The following is a 22,780-nucleotide window of genomic DNA, read 5'->3' on the forward strand; positions in this document are numbered from 1 at the left end:
TGAAATTCAACTGTAACAGGAATTCAGTACTCTAGTGTGGTATTGTTCTTGTGTTGTACTTTTGTTTTATTTTATTTGCCTTTTAATTTAACTTAGTTTTTACTTGACTATAATCCGTCTGCTCTTTAGGTAAGAACATCTGTTAGATCACTGTTTCTCAATCCATCCCGAATGAACCCCGACAGGTCATGTATTGCGGATGTCCTTAATATCGCACTGGTGATTTAAGTTGTTTCACTAAATCAATAATTCGCATGTGTTCTCTTTTTCGGAAATCCTAAAGACATGGCTTGTTTGGGTTCCTTGAATACCAGTTTGGAAAACACTTTATTAGACGTAGAAAATCGTGACAAGAGGTGCCACATACCACATACACCACTGCTTTGGCACTGCTTTACTGGGTTTTTCCAATCAATGGATTTGCCAGGACATTTTTGACAGGACACCAAGTGACAGGAAGGAATTTTGAGATAAAGAAAATTGGTTGGATTTGTATTGCCTTCCTCTGGATGAATACTGCAGTATAATAGATGTGCTAGATAGTTTTATCCCTTTTTTTTTAACATAGAAATGATTTAATTCTATATAAAACCTGGTAATTCTAGTGTTACCGCAGTTAAATCTAATTCCCTCACTCTTTCAGTGTTATAATAATGGGTCTGGAAAACCATAGACTATCATTAGCTAAACATATATTCAAAGAGTGTTCTTTTGGCATACATTTGCCAGGTAGACCTTTGCCTTAAAGGGAATGTGTCATGTATTTTTCATTTTAATTTCATTAATTAAATTTAAAGGCTATGGAAACCTTTGGGTTTTCTTTTTGCTTTGCTTTGTTTTTTTTAAATAAAATGCACTTTTGTAATTTACTTTTATAAAAATTTTCCATTTCCTTCACTGAGCGAGAATGGACCCCAGGGCTGTCTGTTCAGTAAGCCTGCTGCTAGGACACACTAATGTTTCCCTAACAGCAGCCTGCGTCATAGTGACACAGAGGACAATGTGTTCGCATACAGGAGTATTCTCAAACATTATAAGCATAAAAAAAGTTGTAAATTAGTAATCGTTTTGTGGGATTAAAAAACTTAATATAAACATGAATTAATAAAAAAAAGTCCTCAAAAATAAATAAGAAAGTGATTATTTAGTATAAAATACATTTTATTGCGAATACCATACATAAAAACAGGAAAAGCCTGAGGAATTCAATTATCAGGTTATTCAGTGTAAAACGAGAGCAAAATAAAAAATTACAAAAATATTTTTTTCTATATTCACGCAGAAAAACTGTATAAATTACAGAGAAATGTATATGTACCACAAAACTTAACTAAAACATCCAATCTGTCGCGAATAAAACAAAGCCTCATAAAGCCACATCAACGAAAAATTAAAAAGCTACGGCTGCTGAAACTTGGAGAGGCAAACACGAAGAAATTTAGCTGGTCATTAAGGCCCTTTCAGGTCTGGTCATTAAGGGGTTAAAGGTAGGGCCACATGGAGTGGCGGCCTAGTGGCCGAAATTTGATTGTTAATAGCTGCACAATTTTTCAGCTCAATAGCAGTTTCACTGTGAATGGCCACGTGGTTTGGAGTTGAAACTGCTGTTTAACTGCAAAATTGTGTGGCCATTAACAATTAATTTAAAACCAGCACCGATTTGCAGTAAAAACGCATGCCGAAGACGAAGTGTGCACAGAGTCTAATGTAGGCCTTAACTATGGATTAATCTGGAACAGTGTTGGGTATCTGTTTTTTTTTTATTGGACAAAATACCAGGCTAAAGTATCAGCCTAGCAAGAAAATGGAAACCTGATATTTATGCTTATATGCGAATTAGTTTTTTTTCTAAAATGCTCTTTAAGATGTTTTTTATCTCATGTTAAGCTGAATTGTATTAGACAGTCTTGTAGATATCTGGTACAAAAAATAGGGATCTTTTACTCTCTGATCGTCTTTAGCGTCTTGTAGTGGTATGGCTTAAAAGAGGTTGGCGTAGTATGCTTGGTCTCCATTGCAGCCAGAGTAGGAACCAGACTACTTCACAGCCAGACATAAACCGCATAAGCTTACATACTTACACTAGCGGTGGAGGGTGAGATTTATCGTGGGACACATAATAGAAGACTTGTTTTTTACAGCCAATAGATTGACAGTCCCATAGCTTATAACTATTATTTAATTTAAATGTTTTATTCATCAAACTTAATATACATTAAATAATCCTCCATCTGCAGTTTTACAGATATTTGTCATTCTAGCTGTCAATTTTTGAAGATACTCAAGGGAAATTGCAGCTGACAACTTCTGTATCTCTTCTCTGGTGTGACTGGCTTGCAGGCAATGTTCCCTCTAAGCCTTTGTAGCTAGTGAGCGGGACAGTTGGGCACTGTTACCTCTAAACTGGGAGATCCAAAACATCAGCAAATAAATAATTAGCTAGGGTAGTTAATGGGAGCAGAGAAGGGGTTAAAGGCTATGTAAATGCTTGAAAGTGTTTATATATATATATGTATATATATTAGTGTGTGTTAACCAACTTTGTAAATACATGTTATTAAAAATTATTTTTACTTTTTAAGGTACAGCTGCTCTGTATTCTCCATAGAGCGCAGCTGTATTGTTCGCTATTCACTGACTTTGTCAGTCCCGCAGACCTGACGGGTTCAGTGACTGCGGGTCAGAATCAAATGTATAAGTTATGAACTTAGATGTGATACATTGCAGGTGGATCCCACGCAGGACTCACTGACACTGAACTCGTCAGGTCCACGGGACTGACGGATTCAGTATATAGCGAACAATACAGCTGTATATATATATATATATATAAAGAATACAGAGCAGCTGTATCTTAAAAAGTAAAAATAATTTTTAATAAAATGTATTTACAAAGTTTATTAACACACACACTAATGCACATTTTTCTTTAAAAAAAAACAAAACACTTTCAAACATTTACATATCCTTTAATGTCTGCATCCCTGGTTGTCTAGAGCAATGAAAGGGTAAACTTCAGTATCCCTGGTGATCTAGGGCAGACAAAGGGTTAATGTCCATATCCCTGGTGGTTTAGGGCAGAGAAAGTGTTAATATTGCATACCTGGTGTACAATGGGTTACTCACCCCTCCAGGTTTTAACGTTGTTCGGGTAACGGGAAGGCTGAAACTAGAATGGACAGACTGCTCCTTCTCTCTAAGGGTATGTTCACACGGCTTATTTTCAGCCGTTTTTTAAGGGTATGTGCACACACAAAATCAAAAACGTCTGAAAATACGGAGCTGTTTTGAAGAGAAAACAGCTCCTGATTTTCAGCCATTTTTTATTCAAAGTCACATTTTTCGCGGCGCTTTTTATGGCCGTTTTTGGAGCTGTTTTTCTATAGAGTCAATGAAAAATGGCTCCAAAAACATCTCAAAAAGTGACATGCACTTCTTTTTCACGACCGTTTTTTTACGCTGCTGTTTTTCAAAACAGCCGCGTAAAAAAATGGCCCATCAGAACAGATCGCCGTATTTCCCATTTAAATCAATGGTCATATGTTTGGAGGCGTTCTACTTCCGATTTTTCTGCCCGAAAAACGGCCAAAAATAATCCGTGTAAACATACCCTTACACAGACTTCTCTCCGACACAGACTGCTCCTCGTGGTCCCCCCTCTCTCACAGACAGACTGCTCCTCCTCTATGACACAGAGTGCTCCTCATGGTCCCCCCCCTCTCACAGATGGTTCCCCATGCCCCCTCTCTCTCAGAGACTCTTCTCCATGGCCCCCCTTACATGGATTTCTCACCATGATCCCTTCTGTCACACAGACTGCTCACCATTGCCATCTCTGTTAAACAGACTGCGCCTCATACCCACCTCTCTCAGACTTCTCCCCATGCCCCCTCTCCCACAGACTGTTGCCCATGCCCCCCTCTCTGAAACCACTTTCTGGTCACCTGTTAACCACTCCACCTTTACTGTAGGTAGGAAGCTACACACTGATTGTTCATGACCAGATCTTTATAGTTAGTGCAGGGTATAGAGAGAACATGGCAGCTGTAATTGAACAGCCATACAGTTCCTGCTATGATCAGACTTTATAAGCGCTCTGCTCGATCTCTAAGGGGAGAGCGCAGGGAGATTGCATGGAACTTTTCCTCAGCAGGGGGGTTCCAAAACTGCGCGGTCGTGCTGCCTTAAAGCTTAAATGCAACTGTGTTTATTGTAGAGTATTTCTTCCTGACTGTGTCAGGTCCGTATTTCACACCGAATAACCACCTCTGTAAATTGAAAGCTGAAGGCATGCCTGGAGAGAAGTACACCACACAAATGTCTGAGGTACAGCTTCAATGTCAGCCAGGAGGAACTGAACTTTATTCAAAATAAAGAAACACACACAGAGAAGACACATGCCCCTCCCTATAGATGTGGGACTTGCTTAAATTCTATTCGCTCCTCAGCTATAAGTTTTCCTGTACATTCTTCTGCACACTCCTCTTTGCATTCCAGGGGGCGGTGTCTTCCATAGGTGTGTCCGACATGAACAAAGAACTTGTTATATATATATCAGTATATTACACAAAGAACTGAAATGTATATACATATGTGTGAGGATAATATTTTTCAGACAATATACATAGTAATGATCCCTGACAGTCCCCCCTAAAAATATTATTCTATCCCTGAGTCTTGCCTAGCAACCTACCACTGACCACTCGAACCAGGCGGGTAGGGGTTTGGGATTTCTTCACCAGCTTGAGACGAGCTACTCCTGATGAGTAACCCCCCTTTGTACCTGGACTTCCAAGGTGTCGGAGTGGTCCTAACTTTCCCTATTCTCCTCTGGATACAAGATGGTTGTCTTGATATAATCTAAAAACCGCTGCTGGTTGTAATATATATATATATAATTAATCCGGTCTACATTTTATTAACAGTAATAATTGTCGCACTGTCACTTACTGTCCTAATGGGAATTTTACCCCTGCAGATATAACAGGTCATGGGCAGCACAGTGACCTTCACCTCACGCCTCCACACAAAACTCCTCAGATTGTAATTTACAGCACCGTGGCATATTTACACACGTTATAATTATAAACCTCAGACATTATAAACAATAGGGCCTCAACTAATAATCATAATGCTATCACCCTCAGGTTTCGGGTCCCATCAGTTCATTGCCAGTCCTGTACACCATCGTCTTCTTCTTCTCCTGTCTTCTGCTCTTCACTGACTGTCACCCTTAGGGTAACCCACACAATTGTGGAGTCAGACTACGTTGGTGTCCAGTGGGGGAGTTATTATTACCCCCTCCTAGTCACTTACTTATCAAAACACTTGATCCTGCTGACGGATTCACTCAGGTCTTTGGTCTTTACTTTGATCTTTGCTGACGTCATCAGGACTTGGTTTGGTCCTTCTCATCTGTCCGACACCGTCTCCTTTAGTTTACGTCATCAGGCTGTACATAGCACCTCATGTTGTGAGCCTGGGGTGAGATCCCACGTAGGCGGATTAGTGGAGTTGTATTGTGACTATCAAACCCTCCGCATCTGTACTCTTCCTCTGGCAAGTTACTTGTCTGGGCGGCCGCTTAGAATTGTGACACTGCCGTCAGTTCATGATAAACGCGTTGTACTGGCTCAGGCTGTGCCTGCCGCATCTCAGTGATGGAGTTCATCATGTTAAAAGTCTTTTAGTTCATATTTACTGGCACTTGCTGGGGACCCCCAACTCTTGTCAATTGTTAAAATAAATACTAATCTGGTGATAACATCATCCGCAAACATTATAAACGTTGTTCTAAGTACATACAATAATGTCAGGCCCTTAAACGACATCAAACACCTTTATATATATATATATATATATATAAGGAAAAACTTCTCTGTTACAATGGACAGGGCACCTAGAAGATGTGTGATTACTGGGTACATTTCATTTGCACTTGGTGATACTCTTTCAGCAGGATTTGTACCTTGATCTCAGCTGATCGCCTAGAACATCTCCACCTCACAGAAACATACACAGATTCCACATGTTTATCTGACAAGTGTCTCAAACCAATTTTTCTTACTCTAATCTGGTTCGTTCTACCTGGGAAGGCCTCTCAAGGTCTGTTCTCTTCGTGGGAGGCGGGTATGATAAGGTTTGCACCGGTCTGCCAGGACTGTTCTGTAGGCAAATCAAACAGCTCTAACAGAATTTAGCAGCTACAGCTGTAAAACCTGGGACATACCAATTAGATCTTACCAAATCGATCCTTGCAGTCTTGGGGCATATGTGAGGTCATGCCCCATCAATGCAAGTTCCATTGTCAGGTCAGTATTTCACACCGAATAACCACCTCTGTAAATTGAAAGCTGAAGGCATGCCTGGAGAGAAGTACACCACACAAATGTCTGAGGTACAGCTTCAATGTCAGCCAGGAGGAACTGAACTTTATTCAGAACAAAGAAACACACACAGAGAAGACACATGCCCCTCCCTATAGATGTGGGACTTGCTTAAATTCTATTCGCTCCCCAGCTGTAACTTTTCCTGTACATTCTTCTGCACACTCCTCTTTGCATTCCAGGAGGCGGTGTCTTCCATAGGTGTGTCCGACATGAACAAAGAACTTGTTATATATATCAGTATATTACACAAAGAACTGAAATGTATATACATATATGTGAGGATAATATTTTTCAGACAATATACATAGTAATGATCCCTGACACCATCAAGAGTGCCTTGGGTGTTACCGGTTCATCTTCCCTTATCCGTCCACATTCTGTTAGAATCTGGTTCTCACACCTTCCGCTCCCAGTTGGACTCTTCCTGTGAAGAACAAGCTTTTCATAGCCTAATCAGTAATTGATCTTAATCAGATAATTAACTTGAAGGAGAACATTAACAATGACAGATTTATTTTAAACGTTCACACTGGTCAGTAACTAAAACTTACAAACTGATTCTTCTTCTTTATATACATATCTATACTTACACATATACACTGCACAGAATTCTCTGCTCTAAAATTTCCCTTTCACAACAAAAATAAACAAATAAAAATGTTTTCTAATGGGAATATTCCGCTTCTGTACCTTTTATCTGACGCATGACTCTAATAGTCCAATGCTAAGGCTGGTCTAGAACTTTACATAAAACTTAACTTCAGAATTTAATATTCCCACAACACTTCTTAAATACAATTATTAAACAAACTAACTTTGGGACAATGTCTAGAGAACTGCTGACATATTATCATTGTACAAACACCAGTTCAATACTTGGGATAACATTGTTCCCCTGTCACTTAGACACAACGTCTGCAGTGGGGAAAATACAGGCCGGGCTTCAGGCCCCCCCCCCTGAGAACAGGTCTACACACACGAGCACTTTGTCATACACTTCTACTACCTCGGGTAGTTGTATGTTCTGCAGTGGCTGGGATGGGTAATCTGGCCGGGCTGCACTTTTCACAGGTACCTTTGCAGTTTTACCTATGTCATGCCGTGCGCACATCACGCCGGCTGCTACAAACCTAGTGGTGGCATTATTGTATCCAGGGACAAGCCAATTTACTGACACCTGACCGCACATACCCTTGTTGTCAGGTCTGTCTTTTCTCGCTCTCTCAATTGGCTTACTCGATGATCCAATAAAGTTCCTACTACCAAAAGCGTACCTAGAGCCAGTGTAGATGTCGGCCGTCTTACCTTCTGCCAGGTTACAGCCTCAGCGAGCACCTGGCATACAGGTTACAGCCTCAGCGAGCACCTCCAGCTCCGCTCCTTGAGATGAACAAGAAGGTGAGAGTGGTTTCTGGATGATTTACCTGGTGCCTCGTATCCTGTCTTGTACATATTGTATAATAAAATATCTCTTTATTACAAATTTACATTAAAAACCCATGTCACATATAGATAGAACATCTCAAAGGGGTGGCGTCTTTATCCTCTAAAATAAAACCAAATGTTATACACTTCTCCACACTCATCTGATAATCCAGAACACTTTGAGAATCTCACTTTTATCAGGTTCTGCAAATACTTGATTAATACAAAAACAAATAAAAATAAAACATTCCTAAAAACTTTACATCAAATGAACAATGTCCAGACAATTTTTGTTTTGCCTTCTCCCTCATCTAAATCCATAAAGACTCGTGTGAGTGATGTCACCTCACCTCCTGTGTAACTTTGCTGGAGGGGGATGGTCTCTTACACATAAACCAAAATTGTACCTGATCAGTTCCTTCACCCTTCCCCCCTTTGTGGACTCTGCGAGAGTAATGTAGCAGAGTTCAAAACTACATCTCAACATAACACTAGTTTAACCCCCTGTAATGTACAACAGCCTGAAACAAAAATGACTTTTTCCTGACAAATACATTTGATCTTTACAATGACATAATTTATATGTGAAATCAAAAATAAAACAATTGTAGTTAGTTATTCAATAAAAACAGAAAATATTATATCTGATAACATTAATTACTGCAAACCAATAAACTGTATATAAAAATAGGGAACGGTGGGGGCACATACATTTTCAAAACCCCGTGTCTCACAGTATCTGTAGTTTAATACATCTGAATTAACATCAAAACACATGAAATCTGATCACATCATAACACATAAATATCGTAACTTTTATAAACAACAGCGCATGCGCAAAGAGAAGAAATTTATTTAGGTTTGTAGACATTACTGATATATATATATATCTCAGCAGTTCATATTGAAATCCCTTTGTCTCATCAGCCCTGCAGACTGCACCCAGTCAGCCCCCCTCCTCCTCCTCCCAAACACAGCACACTACAGGGGGGAGGGAGGGGGGTCACAAACTCACAGCTTCTCACAGCGTCTAGTCTCACAATCTTAACACTTTCAATGCCGGCAAAACAACATACGTATCGGCAATCATTCATCACACCATTGTATAGGAATTATCTACGTTCAAAACATCAACCACATAATCTTTAACAGTACAATCTGTCGGCCACCATCTCTATATTATGATGACGTGTTGTTTCATCAGTGAACTAGACTGGAACTTCTGTAAATAGAAAAAACACTACAAATGACAAAATTAACAAGGTGATTATTTCATACTGATTTGGTTGGGCCGGGCGTGGCCACATCAGGGGCAGGGGGGGGCAGCCTCTCCCATTGGAAACACAGTGCGCAGCTGTGAAGGGGGGGGTGGTTTCCCACCCACAATAAGGACACACTCAACATGAGGTACGGACGCCATTACCGGGCGTCGGCTGGTCCTGTTTTCTAATACATACAATACCTTTCTTATTCCTAACTTCCTCTTCTGCAAATCCCTCTAAAGCACTTTCCATCAACTTACTACCTTCCAACTTCCCTTTGTTCTCCAGAATACCTTTTGCCCAATCTGCGGCTTGGAGCCGCCCTCCTCTATGGATCCCACACACTCCCATCAATTTCTTCATTTTACGGACGATCCTGGAGATTTGAATATGGACCGTAAACCATCCATTCTAACAGTCTATATTATACACGTAATTTATATAACAATTTTCGATCTGCAACTTTTGGTCTGGCAGGAAATATTATAATTTCACAGTCTGCAACGCTAAGTCTAGCCGAAACAGTATCATCTCTAGTCTGCAATGTAATTTATTACGTCTCGCTAGGATATAAAAATCTTTAATTAGACTCTCTGGCCTCGCTGGAAATATTACAATTTCACAGTCTGCAGCTCTCCGGTCGGTTATATAATCTTTTATTTAGACTCTAATTACCCAGAGGATGGTTAGTCGGGCGCGACTAAGGTCTCACAGGTTTTCAACCTCACAGCGGAAAATATCACCTCTGTCGCCTGAGATAATCCAGGAAATCAACAAAAGGGTTCTACAGATTGCCACAAGACTGTCCAGTAACACAGATAAGACGAAGATTTATAAAATCAATTCGCTTACCGTGTTATTGCGGAGGTGATCAAATTCCTTCAGTGGGCAACTTTGAGTCCTCTGTTTCACCCTGTGATTGTCGGTTGTCCGGATTTTGATATTTCCTCGAGTGAGGTCCCATCTGGGGTGCCAAATGTCAGGTCCGTATTTCACACCGAATAACCACCTCTGTAAATTGAAAGCTGAAGGCATGCCTGGAGAGAAGTACACCACACAAATGTCTGAGGTACAGCTTCAATGTCAGCCAGGAGGAACTGAACTTTATTCAGAACAAAGAAACACACACAGAGAAGACACATGCCCCTCCCTATAGATGTGGGACTTGCTTAAATTCTATTCGCTCCTCAGCTATAAGTTTTCCTGTACATTCTTCTGCACACTCCTCTTTGCATTCCAGGGGGCGGTGTCTTCCATAGGTGTGTCCGACATGAACAAAGAACTTGTTATATATATATCAGTATATTACACAAAGAACTGAAATGTATATACATATGTGTGAGGATAATATTTTTCAGACAATATACATAGTAATGATCCCTGACAACTGTAAGGTGAAGCATATCCCACAAGAGCTCAATAGGGCTGAGATCTTAGTCCTTATCTCAGTTATTCTAGCAAACTATGATTAGATTTACATTTCTAATATTTTTTATGTCCTATTTTTTTCTATAGGTAGGAATCTTTGGGTTTTGGTTGTGGGGAAATACCCGAATACGCACACAGTTGGAATTCCAGAATTCAAGTATGTTGCAAATATGCATGGTAATGAGGTATGTATCAGCTAAGAGACCCTAAATAACTGCTAGCCCTTTTCTTCTATTATATCTTAGGGTATGTTCAAACGGAGTGTTTTCAGACGTTTTTCAGGCCGTAAACGTCCTGAAAAACGGCTGAAAAAATCGGAAGTTGAACGCCTCCAAACATCTGCCCATTGATTTCAGTGGGAAAAACGGAGTTCTGTTCCGACGGGGCGTTTTTTATGTGGCCGCATAAAAAACGGCCGCGAAAAACAAGTACATGTCACTTCTTCAGCCGTTTTTCATAGAATCTATAGAAAAAAGCTCCAAAAACGGCCGTTAAAAACACAGTGAAAATCGCGAGTTTGATTAAAAAACGTCTGAAAATCAGGAGCTGTTTTCACTTTAAAACAGCTCCGTATTTTGAGACGTTTTTATTTTGTGTGTGCACATACCCTAATAGGAAAAGTAATTCATCACCAATTGTACCGTAACTAAAACATTCTTTGTTCCAGGAAATACTCTAACCTGGTGAGTTATGGGATTGATAAACAGGATTATGCCCGTCTATGCCCAGAAATATATTCATATTTAAATATGTTTGTTACAATGTCTCTAACAGGTTATGATTTCCATGTGCATTCCTAAGGAAACTGTTAGTAAATGCTCACATCTGCATCGGAGGCTCCATTGCGGATTCTGTCATATTTGCCGGACAAAAAAGCGCAGCATAGTGCGTTATTTTGTCCGCCACTATGAAGGAAACAATGACGGAATCTCGACTGAATCCATTAAAGTCTGCGCCGAGAATGTGTCCAAAAATGTGCCACAATTTTGGGCATTTTGGCTTATTTGATTTTAGAACATATTTTTGCACCTCTCTAGGCACTGTTCTGAAAAATTAGTGGTGCTTCACGGAGAGGGAGCGTGGCTTAAAATGTGAAAAATTGTGCCAAAATGCGCCAAAGATCTGGCTTAAACTTCTGTTGCAAATTAAGCCAAAACAAAAGTGGTATAAGGAGGAGATAAGGGTCTAGCTAGATCCACACAATTTATCATACAGCATACACCACCATAATAAATTTGGTGAATCTTCTGACTGCCTGGTCTAAAGAGCCTTTTACACCGGTCGGTGCAGCGAGCGAAGATCAACGAGATATCGTTGATCGTCGCTTGTTTGCTCCTGTCACACGGAGCTATGAATGGAGACGAGCCGTCATTACTCCGATCGCTCGTCCCCATACATTATTATCATGTCGGCAGTACGTCTCCCTGTTTACACAGGGAGATGTGCTGCCAACAACGATAATATTTCACTTTTTTAAAACGATATGTTCAGCAGATGATCGAGCGTTTGCTTGTTCATCTGCTGATCGCTGCCCTGTTTACACAGGGCAATTATCGGCAACGAGAGTTATACGAACCACCTTAAAGAGGCTCTGTCACCACATTATAAGTGGCCTATATTGTTCATAATATGATCGTCGCTGTAATGTAGATTACAGCAGCGTTTTTTATTTAGAAAAATTATCATTTTTGACGGAGTTATGACCTATATTAGCTTTATGCTAATGAGTTTCTCAATGGACAACTGGTCGTGTTTTACTATATGACCAAGTGAGCGTTGTACAGAGGAGTGACCAATCAGCGTCATACACTTCTCTCTATTCATTTACACTGCCGATAGCGATATATCTACATCGCTATTTGCAGTCACATAAACACACTATAACGCTACTCATGTGTCATGACAATGAATATACATTACCTCCAGCCAGGACGTGACGTGTATTCATTCTCCTGACCACTTCTGTAGCGTCTGTGTGATTTATAGCACATCACAGCGAGATCTCGCTGTGAATGACAGTTTACAGCGTAATCTCGCGAGACTACGCCTGCTGTGTTGTAAATCACAGAGACGCTACAGAAGTGGTCAGGAGACTGAATACACGTCACGTCCTGGCTAGAGGTAATGTATATTCATTGTCATGACACATGAGTAGCGTTATAGTGTGATAATGTGACTGCTAATAGCGATGTAGATATATCGCTATCGGCAGTGTAAATGAATAGAGAGAAGTGTATGACGCTGATTGGTCACTCCTCTGTACAACGCCCACTTGGTCATATAGTAAAACACGCCCAGGTATCCATTGAGAAACTCATTAGCATAAAGCTAATATAGGTCAGAACTTAAAAATGATCGTTTTTCTAAATAAAAAAACACTGCTGTATTCTACATTACAGCGCCGATCACATCATGTTCAATATAGGCCACTTATAATGTGGTGACAGAGCCTCTTTAAGTTTACACTGTCTACAAAAGTAGTAAATCTGCCCCAATGGGTGCCGTTGGGCGCCACTGTCCCCTGTCATTTGACAGATCTGGCACTTCCATTACTTTCGTTATTCTGTTCCTATGATGGCGCAGAATAACTAAAATTCTAGCGGAGACGTGAACAGACCAGGGGCATAGCTAAAGGCTCATGGGCCCCGATGCAAAGGTTCTTCTTAGGCCGCAGCTTTCATCTGTATCGCTGGGTCTTCTAAGTGACCCAACAATGCTGCACTAGCAGCCAGGCGCGGCACTAAGGACTTAAAACATCAGGGGAAATAGCACCAATACATATGTGACCCCCCCCCCCCCCCCCAAAAAAAAATGTGTGCGTGTATGTATATGTATGTGTATATGTGTATGTATATGTGTGTGTGTATATGTATATATATGTATATATGTATATATATATATATATATATATATATATATATACAGTGAAGGAAATAAGTATTTGATCCCTTGCTGATTTTGTAAGTTTCCCCACTTTCAAAGACATGAACAGTCTAGAATTTTTAGGATAGGTTATATAAAAAAAAAAAAAGAAAAACACATTGTCAAAATTATATATATTTATTTGCATTGTGCACAGAGAAATAAGTATTTGATCCCTTTGGCAAACAAGACTTAATACTTGGTGGCAAAACCCTTGTTGCCAAGCACAGCAGTCAGACCTTTTTTGTAGTTGATGATGAGGTTTGCACACATGTTAGATGGAATTTTGGCCCACTCCTCTTTGCAGATCATCTGTAAATCATTAAGATTTCGAGGCTGTCGCTTGGCAACTCGGATCTTCAGCTCCCTCCATAAGTTTTCGATGGGATTAAGGTCTGGAGACTGGCTAGGCCACTCCATGACCTTAATGTGCTTCTTTTTGAGCCACTCTTTTGTTGCCTTGGCTGTATGTTTCGGGTCATTGTCGTGCTGGAAGACCCAGCCACGAGCCATTTTTAATGTCCTGGTGGAGGGAAGGGGGTTGTCACTCAGGATTTGACGGTACATGGCTCCATCCATTCTCCCATTGATGCGGTGAAGTAGTCCTGTGCCCTTAGCAGAGAAACACCCCCAAAACATAATGTTTCCACCTCCATGCTTGACAGTGGGGATGGTGTTCTTTGGGTCATAGGCAGCATTTCTCTTCCTCCAAACACGGCGAGTTGAGTTAATGCCAAAGAGCTCAATTTTAGTCTCATCTGACCACAGCACCTTCTCCCAATCACTCTTAGAATCATCCAGATGTTCATTTGCAAACTTCAGACGGGCCTGTACATGTGCCTTCTTGAGCAGGGGGACCTTGCGGGCACTGCAGGATTTTAATCCATTACGGCGTAATGTGTTACCAATGGTTTTCTTGATGACTGTGGTCCCAGCTGCCTTGAGATCATTAACAAGTTCCCCCCATGTAGTTTTCGGCTGAGCTCTCACCTTCCTCAGGATCAAGGATACCCCACGGGGTGAGACTTTGCATGGAGCCCCAGATCGATGTCGATTGACAGTCATTTTGTATGTCTTCCATTTTCTTACTATTGCACCAACAGTTGTCTCCTTCTCACCCAGCGTCTTACTTATGGTTTTGCAGCCCATTCCAGCCTTGTGCAGGTCTATGATCTTGTCCCTGACATCCTTAGAAAGCTCTTTGGTCTTGCCCATGTTGTAGAGGTTAGAGTCAGACTGATTAATTGAGTCTGTGGACAGGAGTCTTTTATACAGGTGACCATTTAAGACAGCTGTCTTTAATGCAGGCACCAAGTTGATTTGGAGCGTGTAACTGGTCTGGAGGAGGCTGAACTCTTAATGGTTGGTAGGGGATCAAATACTTATTTCTCTGGGCACAATGCAAATAAATATATATAATTTTGACAATGTGATTTTCTGTTTTTTTTTAAATATAATCTATCTCTCACTGGTAAAATTAACCTATCCTAAAAATTTCTAAACCGTTCATGTCTTTCACAGTGGGCAAATTTACAAAATCAGCAAGGGATCAAATACTTATTTCCTTCACTGTATATATGATTCAGCATATCTATTTCACTATGACCCTATAGCTATGGATAGGATTAGATGCAGTGGCTCAGCAGACAGTATCACACATGATAGGATTAGATATAGGGCCCAGCTTGCTGACATTGCGGCTCCAGTGCTGGACCCAGGAAAGGTAAGTATAAGAATTGCTTTTTTATGAGTTACTAATTATTTTGTGTGTTTGTGTTTTTTTACAAGTTCGATTGTTGGACTACTTCAGATTCGAGGACTACTTCGATAACTGCGTTTTTTTTATTCTCAATAAAATGGTTAATGATGGTTGTGTGGGATTTTTATTTCAATAAAATATTTTTCCTATGTCTTTGTATTTTTTAAAACTTTATTACTACCACTTTAGTAATAGCTGCTGGCTGATTGACAACGCCCATTACTAAGGCGGGCTTAATGTTATGCCAGTTCATAGGCTAACACTAACCCCCATTATTACCCCATTATTACCCCAATACCCACCACCACTTGGGAAGAGCCGGGTACGATCCAGTACTCGACCATTTGTAGTGACGGAGGGGCACTGACGCGGCCGCAGGCTGGTATTATCAGGCTGGGAAAGCCCAAAAACAGTGGCCTTTCCCACCCTGGTAATGCTAGCCTGCTGCTGCTGTGTTGTATCTTGCTGGTTATAAAAATGGGGGAACCCCACATCGTGCTTTCCAATTATATATATATATTTTTTTAAATGACTTGGGGTCCCCCCCATTTTTCATAACAAGCCATATACAATACTGCAGCAGCAGCCCAGCATTACCAGGGTGGGAAGGGACACTGTTTTAGCCTTTCCCAGCCTAATAATACCAGCCTACGGCTGCCCCAGTGCCCTGCCATCACTATAGATGGTCGGGTACTGGATCGTACTTGGCTCTTCCCGGCACCCCTGGTGGTGGTGGGTACCAGGGTAGCCTTTTCACCTGCTAACGCTAAGCCCCGCCTTAGTAATGATGCTGTCAATCAGTCAGTGGTCATTACTAAGGCGGTAGCAATAAAGTTTAAAAAAATACAGAGATATCGAGAAAAAAAAGGTTTATTGAAATAAAAAAAACCCACACAACCCTTGTTAACCATTTTGAGAATAAAAAAGCCGTCATTGAAGTAGTCCTCAAATCCTGTAAAAAAAACACACAAAAAAACATTAGTAAGGGCCTGTTCGCATCACCGCAGCCCTTACGTTGAGGGGTTCCGTCTGAGGTTTCCGTCTGGTAACCCCTCAACAGAAAGGCAAACTGAAATCTCAGATTCCGTTTCCCTCACCATTAATCTCAATGGTGACGGAAACGTTGCTATAGGTTTCCGTTCGTCACTGTTGTGACAGGATTTCGTTGTTTTGCATTGTCGACTGCGCTATTGGTTCCGCCAAAACAACGGAACCCGTTCACAACGGTGACAAACAGAAACCATTAGCAAAGTTTCAGTCACCATTGAGATCAATGGTGATGCAAACGGAAGCTGAGGTTTCCGTTTGCCTTTTCGTTGAGGAGTTAACCCGACGGAAACATCCGACGTAACCCCTCAACGGAAGGGCAACGCTGATGTGAACAGGGCCTTAGATACAGGGCCCATGTGCATGTGTGATACTGTTTGTTGGACCCTGTATCTAAGCCTAAGGTAGGCTTAGATACAGGGTCCAGCAGACCGTAATCTTATACAGTTTAAAATTACTGTCTGCTGGGGCCCTGTATCTAAGCCTAACACATGGTAGGCTTAAAAGCTGTTGTCCAGTCCCTAAACATTGATGGCCTATCCTCAGGATAGGCCATCAATATCTGATGGGTCGGGGTCCGACTCCCGGGACCTCCACCAATCAGCTGTTTTTGAAGGCGGTGCAGCGTTCGTACAAGCGCTACTTCCTGTGTCGGCGATTCAGAGTGTGAGACAGTGACCGGAATGAAGGGGAAGTAGCGCTCGTACGAGCGCTGCACCCCTTTCAAAGCAGCTGATTGGCGGGGGTCCCGGGAGTAGGACCTTGACCCATCAGCTTCAGCAGACAGTAATATTAAACTTACCCTACTCTTCGGCCGCAGCGGAGGTCCTAACTCCATCCAGGGTCGGGATGTTGTGCGCAGCGCATAGCATCGTGACATCATGCGTGGCGCACAGCGCTGTGACGCCATATCCTCCGCTGCAGCCCGGAAAGAGAAGGGTAAGTACTGTCAGTTACTATAGTAACAGGAGCCCGTGTAGTTTATTACATAGTACCCAGTTACTATAGTAACTATTCATTGATGTGGTGCGGGGGGCCACGGGCCCCCATGGCTTTAGGGCCCTGTCGCAATTGCGACCGCTGTGACCCCTATAGTTACACCACTGGAACAGACCCATAGTGTTATACATTGTAGGGTTTGTTTCTAGCTAGCTATGCCGCTGTCTGGTAACAGTGACAGCTCCTAAAACACTCTAAATCTCTGCACAGTATCGAACTGTCACATGCAGAGGCCTGACTGTTATCCTGGGAGATGGTAAACAAATTGGCAGACACTGGGTTTTTACAATGCGATATCAGTGGCAGGAAATCACACACTTTTGCTGCAAAATTAGCTTTAGCAGTATGCGCTGCCAAGTACTATATGTTATATATGTACCGAATTGTATTTCATCCATTCAGTCCTTAATACCTAAAAATCCTATGTTTTCCATATGAAGTGTTTAAATGGGCTTTAATGTAAACAAATCTAAAGTCAATGTATGAAAATGTGTGCAACTTTCTAGTACAATTTGGGGGCAATTTATTGAGACTGGTACTTATTATGGGAAATGACAGATATAGCAGATTTAAATATGTGTTCTTGTTTTGTTAAATCTAGCCAGTGGGCAGAGAACTAATGCTCCATTTGATTGAGTACCTACTGACAAATTATCAAAGTGATGCCAATATTACACAACTGATAACCAATACCAGAATACATATTATGCCTTCAATGAACCCAGATGGCTTTGAAGTTTCATCACCTCCTGACTGTAACTCTGTTAATGGCAGGCAAGTAGCCAAAACCTTTCAGCTTCTCAGATGTATGACTGCCAAGAGATACCTCATTTACTTATTCAATGTTTGTTTTATCATCAGTGATATTTACGGATTACATCAAGGTCATAAAGATCATATAGTTATATTTTTTATTTTTTTTAAGGAACTTTCTTTTAATTAAAGTATATAAAGGGAGAGTAAAAAACATATATCAGTGATGTTCATTTAAGTATAATAAAGATACTAAATCAAAAAATGTAATCTCATTTACAAATGTAGTTATCATTTGGCAATCTAAGCAATATATAGACAAACACTGGAAAAAATAACAATGGTGTGGGATGATGAGAAAGGTAATAAAATAACATCACCGGGTTATGCCCCCGCACCCACCCCGGTTCAGTCTTTCAAGAGGTGTATTCTTAGGGTATGTGCACACGATAACTGCATTTACGTCTGAAATTACGGAGCTGTTTTCAGGAGAAAACAGCTCCGTAATTTCAGACGTAATTGCATGTACTCGCGTTTTGCGAGGCGTCAATTACGGCCGTAATTTGGAGCTGTTCTTCATTGGAATCAATGAAAAACGGCTCAAATTACGTCTCAAGAAGTGTCCTGCACTTCTTTTGACAAGCCGTCTTTTTTACGCGTTGTCGTTTGACAGCGACGCGTAAATGACAGGTCGTCAGCACAGTACATCGGTAAACCCATTCAAATGAATGGGCAGATGTTTGCCGACGTATTGGAGCCGTCTTTTCAGGTGTAATTCGAGGCGTAAAACGCCTCGTTTATGCCTGAAAGTAGGTCGTGTGAACCCAGCCTTAGACTTCACTCCTACCTTTATTTACTTAGTTTTGAAGTTTGAGCATGGACTTATCTAGAGGTGGCTGGAGGGGCATGCGCGTTCTGTGCTCAGTGCCAGTGGTGGCACCAACAAGACACTCTGTATGGCCAGCATATTTGAATACGGGGCAGAAGAAAAAGCTAGCTACAGCTCTGGGTCTGAGATATTGATAGATGCGAAATGCAAGATATTTGACTGCCAGCAGGATACAATCATCCATTTATCAGAGATAAGTTATTTGGTAGGTTTATTAGGCCAAGTTCACATCACGTTTTAGCATTACATTAAAACCTCCGTTTGTGTTTATTTTTTTCAAACAGATCTGTTAACAGATCCATAGTTTTTTTTTTATTGGGGTTTCTTTTCTGGTTAAAAATGTCTGTTAGGATCCGTTTTTTAACCGGACAAACAAACAGAAACAGTCTCATTTTTCTGTTCTCTTGTTTAACACGATGGCGGCTAATCAGTTTTTTGTACAAGAGAAGTCTATGGCAACAGGATGCTACAGGATTGTCATCCTATTGCACCATCCTGTTTGACATACCTTTTTTTTTTCCATAATAAAAAAAACCATGACGTCTTAACAGGATTCTAAAACGTGATGTGAACCTAGCCTTAAAGATGTTTTCCAGGACTTTTATATTGATGGCCTATCCTTAGGATAGGTTATCAATATAAAATCGCTGGGGGTACGACTCCCGGCATCCCCGCCAATCAGCTGACTTAAAAGGCTGCGGCGATGAACTCCTTTTCCTAATTTACGCACACTGCGCCATACACTTCCGTAGCAGCTGTGCCTGGGATTGTAGACCCAGTCCCAATCAAGTGAATGGGACTGAGCTGCAATCCCAGGCACAGCCGCTACGGAAGTGTACGACGCTGTTTTTGGTAAACAATAAAAAGGCTGTGGCGACGAACACCGCGGCCTCTTCAGTCAGCTGATTGGCAAGGGTGTCGGGAGTCAAATCCCCACCAATCTTATATTGATAACCTATCTTCAGTATAGGTCATTAATATAAAAGTCCTGAAACCACTTTAATGACTCTATTAGGATCAATTAAGAGGGCACATAAAAGTGTAAAAGTAAAATTGTGAGTTCATCAGTCATTAAACAGAAATCTTCATACATTGCCACCTGATGTGAATCAAATGCAAGAATAAGAATTTATTATACTGTATAAGGTACCAGTGGGTCTGAACCAGGGGCAGACATATCGCCGATGCAGCCGATTTGGCTGCACAGGTGCCTGGAGGGGGGGCTGCTCAGCAGCCCTAAATGCTATGTGAACAGATCGGCACAGTCGTGCGGCAGACTGAAGGGGGCCCCCTTTCCTCCCTGTGCACTTTTGGCAACTCACAGATCGGGCCCCCTTTTTTCACATATGTTATTAATATGCGTGGCCGCGCCGATCTATTACTTAGAAAACGTATTAGATGGGGAGGGGCCTGACGAGGCGTGCTCTGTCTGGTGGTCTTCGTGACCTAGTAACCAGATTCAGATTCAGTGCAACATCTGGCAGTGACACTCACTAGGCGACCAAGACAACCAGACCGCGTCGCAAAACTCGGCAGAAACGGCCCGAGAACGCCTCCCATTGATTTCAATGGGAGGCGTCGGCGTCTTTTTCCCGCGAGCAGTAAAACTGCCTCGCGGGAAAAAGAAGCGACATGCCCTATCTTCGGGCGCTTCCGCCTCCGACCTCCCATTGACTTCAATGGGAGGCAGGAGAAAGCGTATATCTCGCTGTTTTATTATGCCCGCGGCGCTCAATGGCCGCGGGCGAAAAACGGCGCGATAATTGCCGCGAAAATCGGCATGCAGGGAGAGGAATATCTGCCTCAAAGTTCCAAACGGAATTTTGAGGCAGATATTCCTCCCCCAAAATACTCCGTGTTAACATAGCCTTAGTGTTCTTCTTGCTCCTGCCCCTGAGCCTGCCAGTGTTTTTACTGTGTGGTGTGTGTGCTGAGCGTCGTGAAGGGGACTGACTGAAAATAAAAGAAGTAGGAGGTAGTGGTTGCTGCCCTCTCTGTAGAAAATGTTTGGAGTGGAGCTCAGTGGACAGTTAATGAAGGGGTTTGCCCTTCTTTAACATTTATGGCATATCCACAGGATATGCCATAAATGTCTGATAAATGCGGGTCCCACCTCTGGGATCTGCGCCCATCTCGAGAACAGCACGGCAGCTACGCTGCTTCCGTAACTGCCATTCACTTCTATGGGAGTTACGGAAACAACGTAGCTCTACGAGCTTTGCTGTTTTCGTAACTCCCGACCATCTATTTAGGAAGTGACCGGAAAGCAGCGGGAGCCGAGAAAGGCAGAACAGAGTTTAGTGGGCCCCGTTCTAGAGATAGGTGCGGGTCCCAGAGGTGGGACCCGCATCTATCAGATGTTTATGGAATATCCTGTGCATATGGTATAAATGTCCAAGATGGGCAAAGCCCTCTAAAGTTTTCACTCACTGTGAGGTCACCAGACTGTGGTGGCCTCCTCAAGCACTGTATGGGGTGCCAACCCCACTTCACCACCACAGATGCACTTATTTTATTATTGGTTTACTACTTTGGTTAAAGTATTTTGCTGTATAAAGTAAGTTTACTTATACTAGTGTATTGGTTATTAGAACTTCAAGTATTTATTTTAAAAAATTGTTAAAAAATTATCTTTTCTGTCATCACTTCCTTGGTTCAGCACTATTGCGTTCCTTTAGGCGAAGTATCGCAAGTTAGTCCTGCTTGATAAGAGACAGTGCAATGAGCAAGATAAAGTCATTATAAGTTAGTTACATGAGTGCTTTGTATTATACTCAGTTTTTAAATATGGAAATTATTTGCATTATTTATGTTTGTTACTTGTGTTTTAAACTAGTAATAAAATGTGCAATATAGATTTGTATCGTTTTACATGCACGCAGGAGTGGTTAGGTTGTGGGGGGCCCAGGCACATTCTTTGCATAAGGTCCCTCTGCAGTCTGTGTCTGCCTCCGGTCTGAACCATATATAATGTTTCCTTCTATAACCGGTTCATTGGAGGCGATTAAATAATACTGGCGCATTGCACGTCCTTGTCACTCTACTCACAGGGTGTAATGGCCCACAAGGGAAAATTGTCTGTTATATTTCATGAGTATAGTGTTCAAGTGAAATCTCCTGTTTAATACACTGTATTTATGAAATGCTGTATGAACAGGGAATATACCATTTATTTACCATATTTACTATATGTAATGTAGATACGTTTTTACTTTTGTCAAACTTTGTATTTAAATTTTTTATTTATAACTTAAAAATTTAATTTCCAGGGCCAATAAAAATGGCTTTGACCTGAACAGGAATTTCCCTGATGCATTTGAGAATAACCCGGACCAAATTCAGCCCGAAACACAAGCAGTTATGGATTGGATTAAAAGTGAAAGTTTTGTGTTGTCTGCTAACTTCCATGGTGGTGCTTTGGTTGCCAGCTACCCATATGATAACTCGTTTAGTAGTAAGATTTTATTTATTTTACTTCTCATAGATCTTTAAACCCTTAGGGTATGTTCACACACAAATGCAAAATACGTCTGAAATTACGGAGCTGTTTTCAGGCAAAAACAGCTCCTGAATTTCAGACGTTTTTGCAAGTACTGGCGTTTTTTGCGGCGTCCATTACGGACATAATTGGAGCTGTTTTTCAATGGAGTCAATGAAAAACGGCTCCAAAAATGTCCAAAGAAGTGACATGCACTTCTTTGATGTGGGCGTATTTTCACGCACCGTCTTTTGACAGCGACGCGTAAAATTACACTTCGTCTGAACAGAACATCATAAAACCCATTGCAAGCAATGGGCAGATGTTTTCAGACGTAATGGAGCCTTCTTTTTACGTCTGAAAATAGGACGTGTGAACATACACTAAAAGGGGTTTTCACACAATTAACAATTATCACCTATCCACAAG

At 41.4% G+C, this 22,780-nt stretch overlaps 1 protein-coding gene across 2 annotated transcripts in view; it reads left to right on the forward strand.

Annotated features, from left to right (window-relative positions):
• The window catches only part of CPM (carboxypeptidase M), a 94,355-nt gene that overhangs the window by 59,179 nt on the left and 12,396 nt on the right, over positions 1–22,780 (forward strand). For both annotated transcript variants that reach the window (XM_075855009.1, XM_075855010.1), the window contains exons 3-5: positions 10,592–10,689; positions 17,833–18,005; positions 22,143–22,327. In XM_075855009.1, the coding sequence (XP_075711124.1) occupies positions 10,592–10,689; positions 17,833–18,005; positions 22,143–22,327 (456 nt within the window). The remainder of the gene's footprint in view (positions 1–10,591; positions 10,690–17,832; positions 18,006–22,142; positions 22,328–22,780) is intronic.

The sequence above is a fragment of the Rhinoderma darwinii genome, chromosome 3 (genome assembly GCF_050947455.1).
Source record: "Rhinoderma darwinii isolate aRhiDar2 chromosome 3, aRhiDar2.hap1, whole genome shotgun sequence".
NCBI classification, from domain to species: domain Eukaryota; kingdom Metazoa; phylum Chordata; class Amphibia; order Anura; family Rhinodermatidae; genus Rhinoderma; species Rhinoderma darwinii.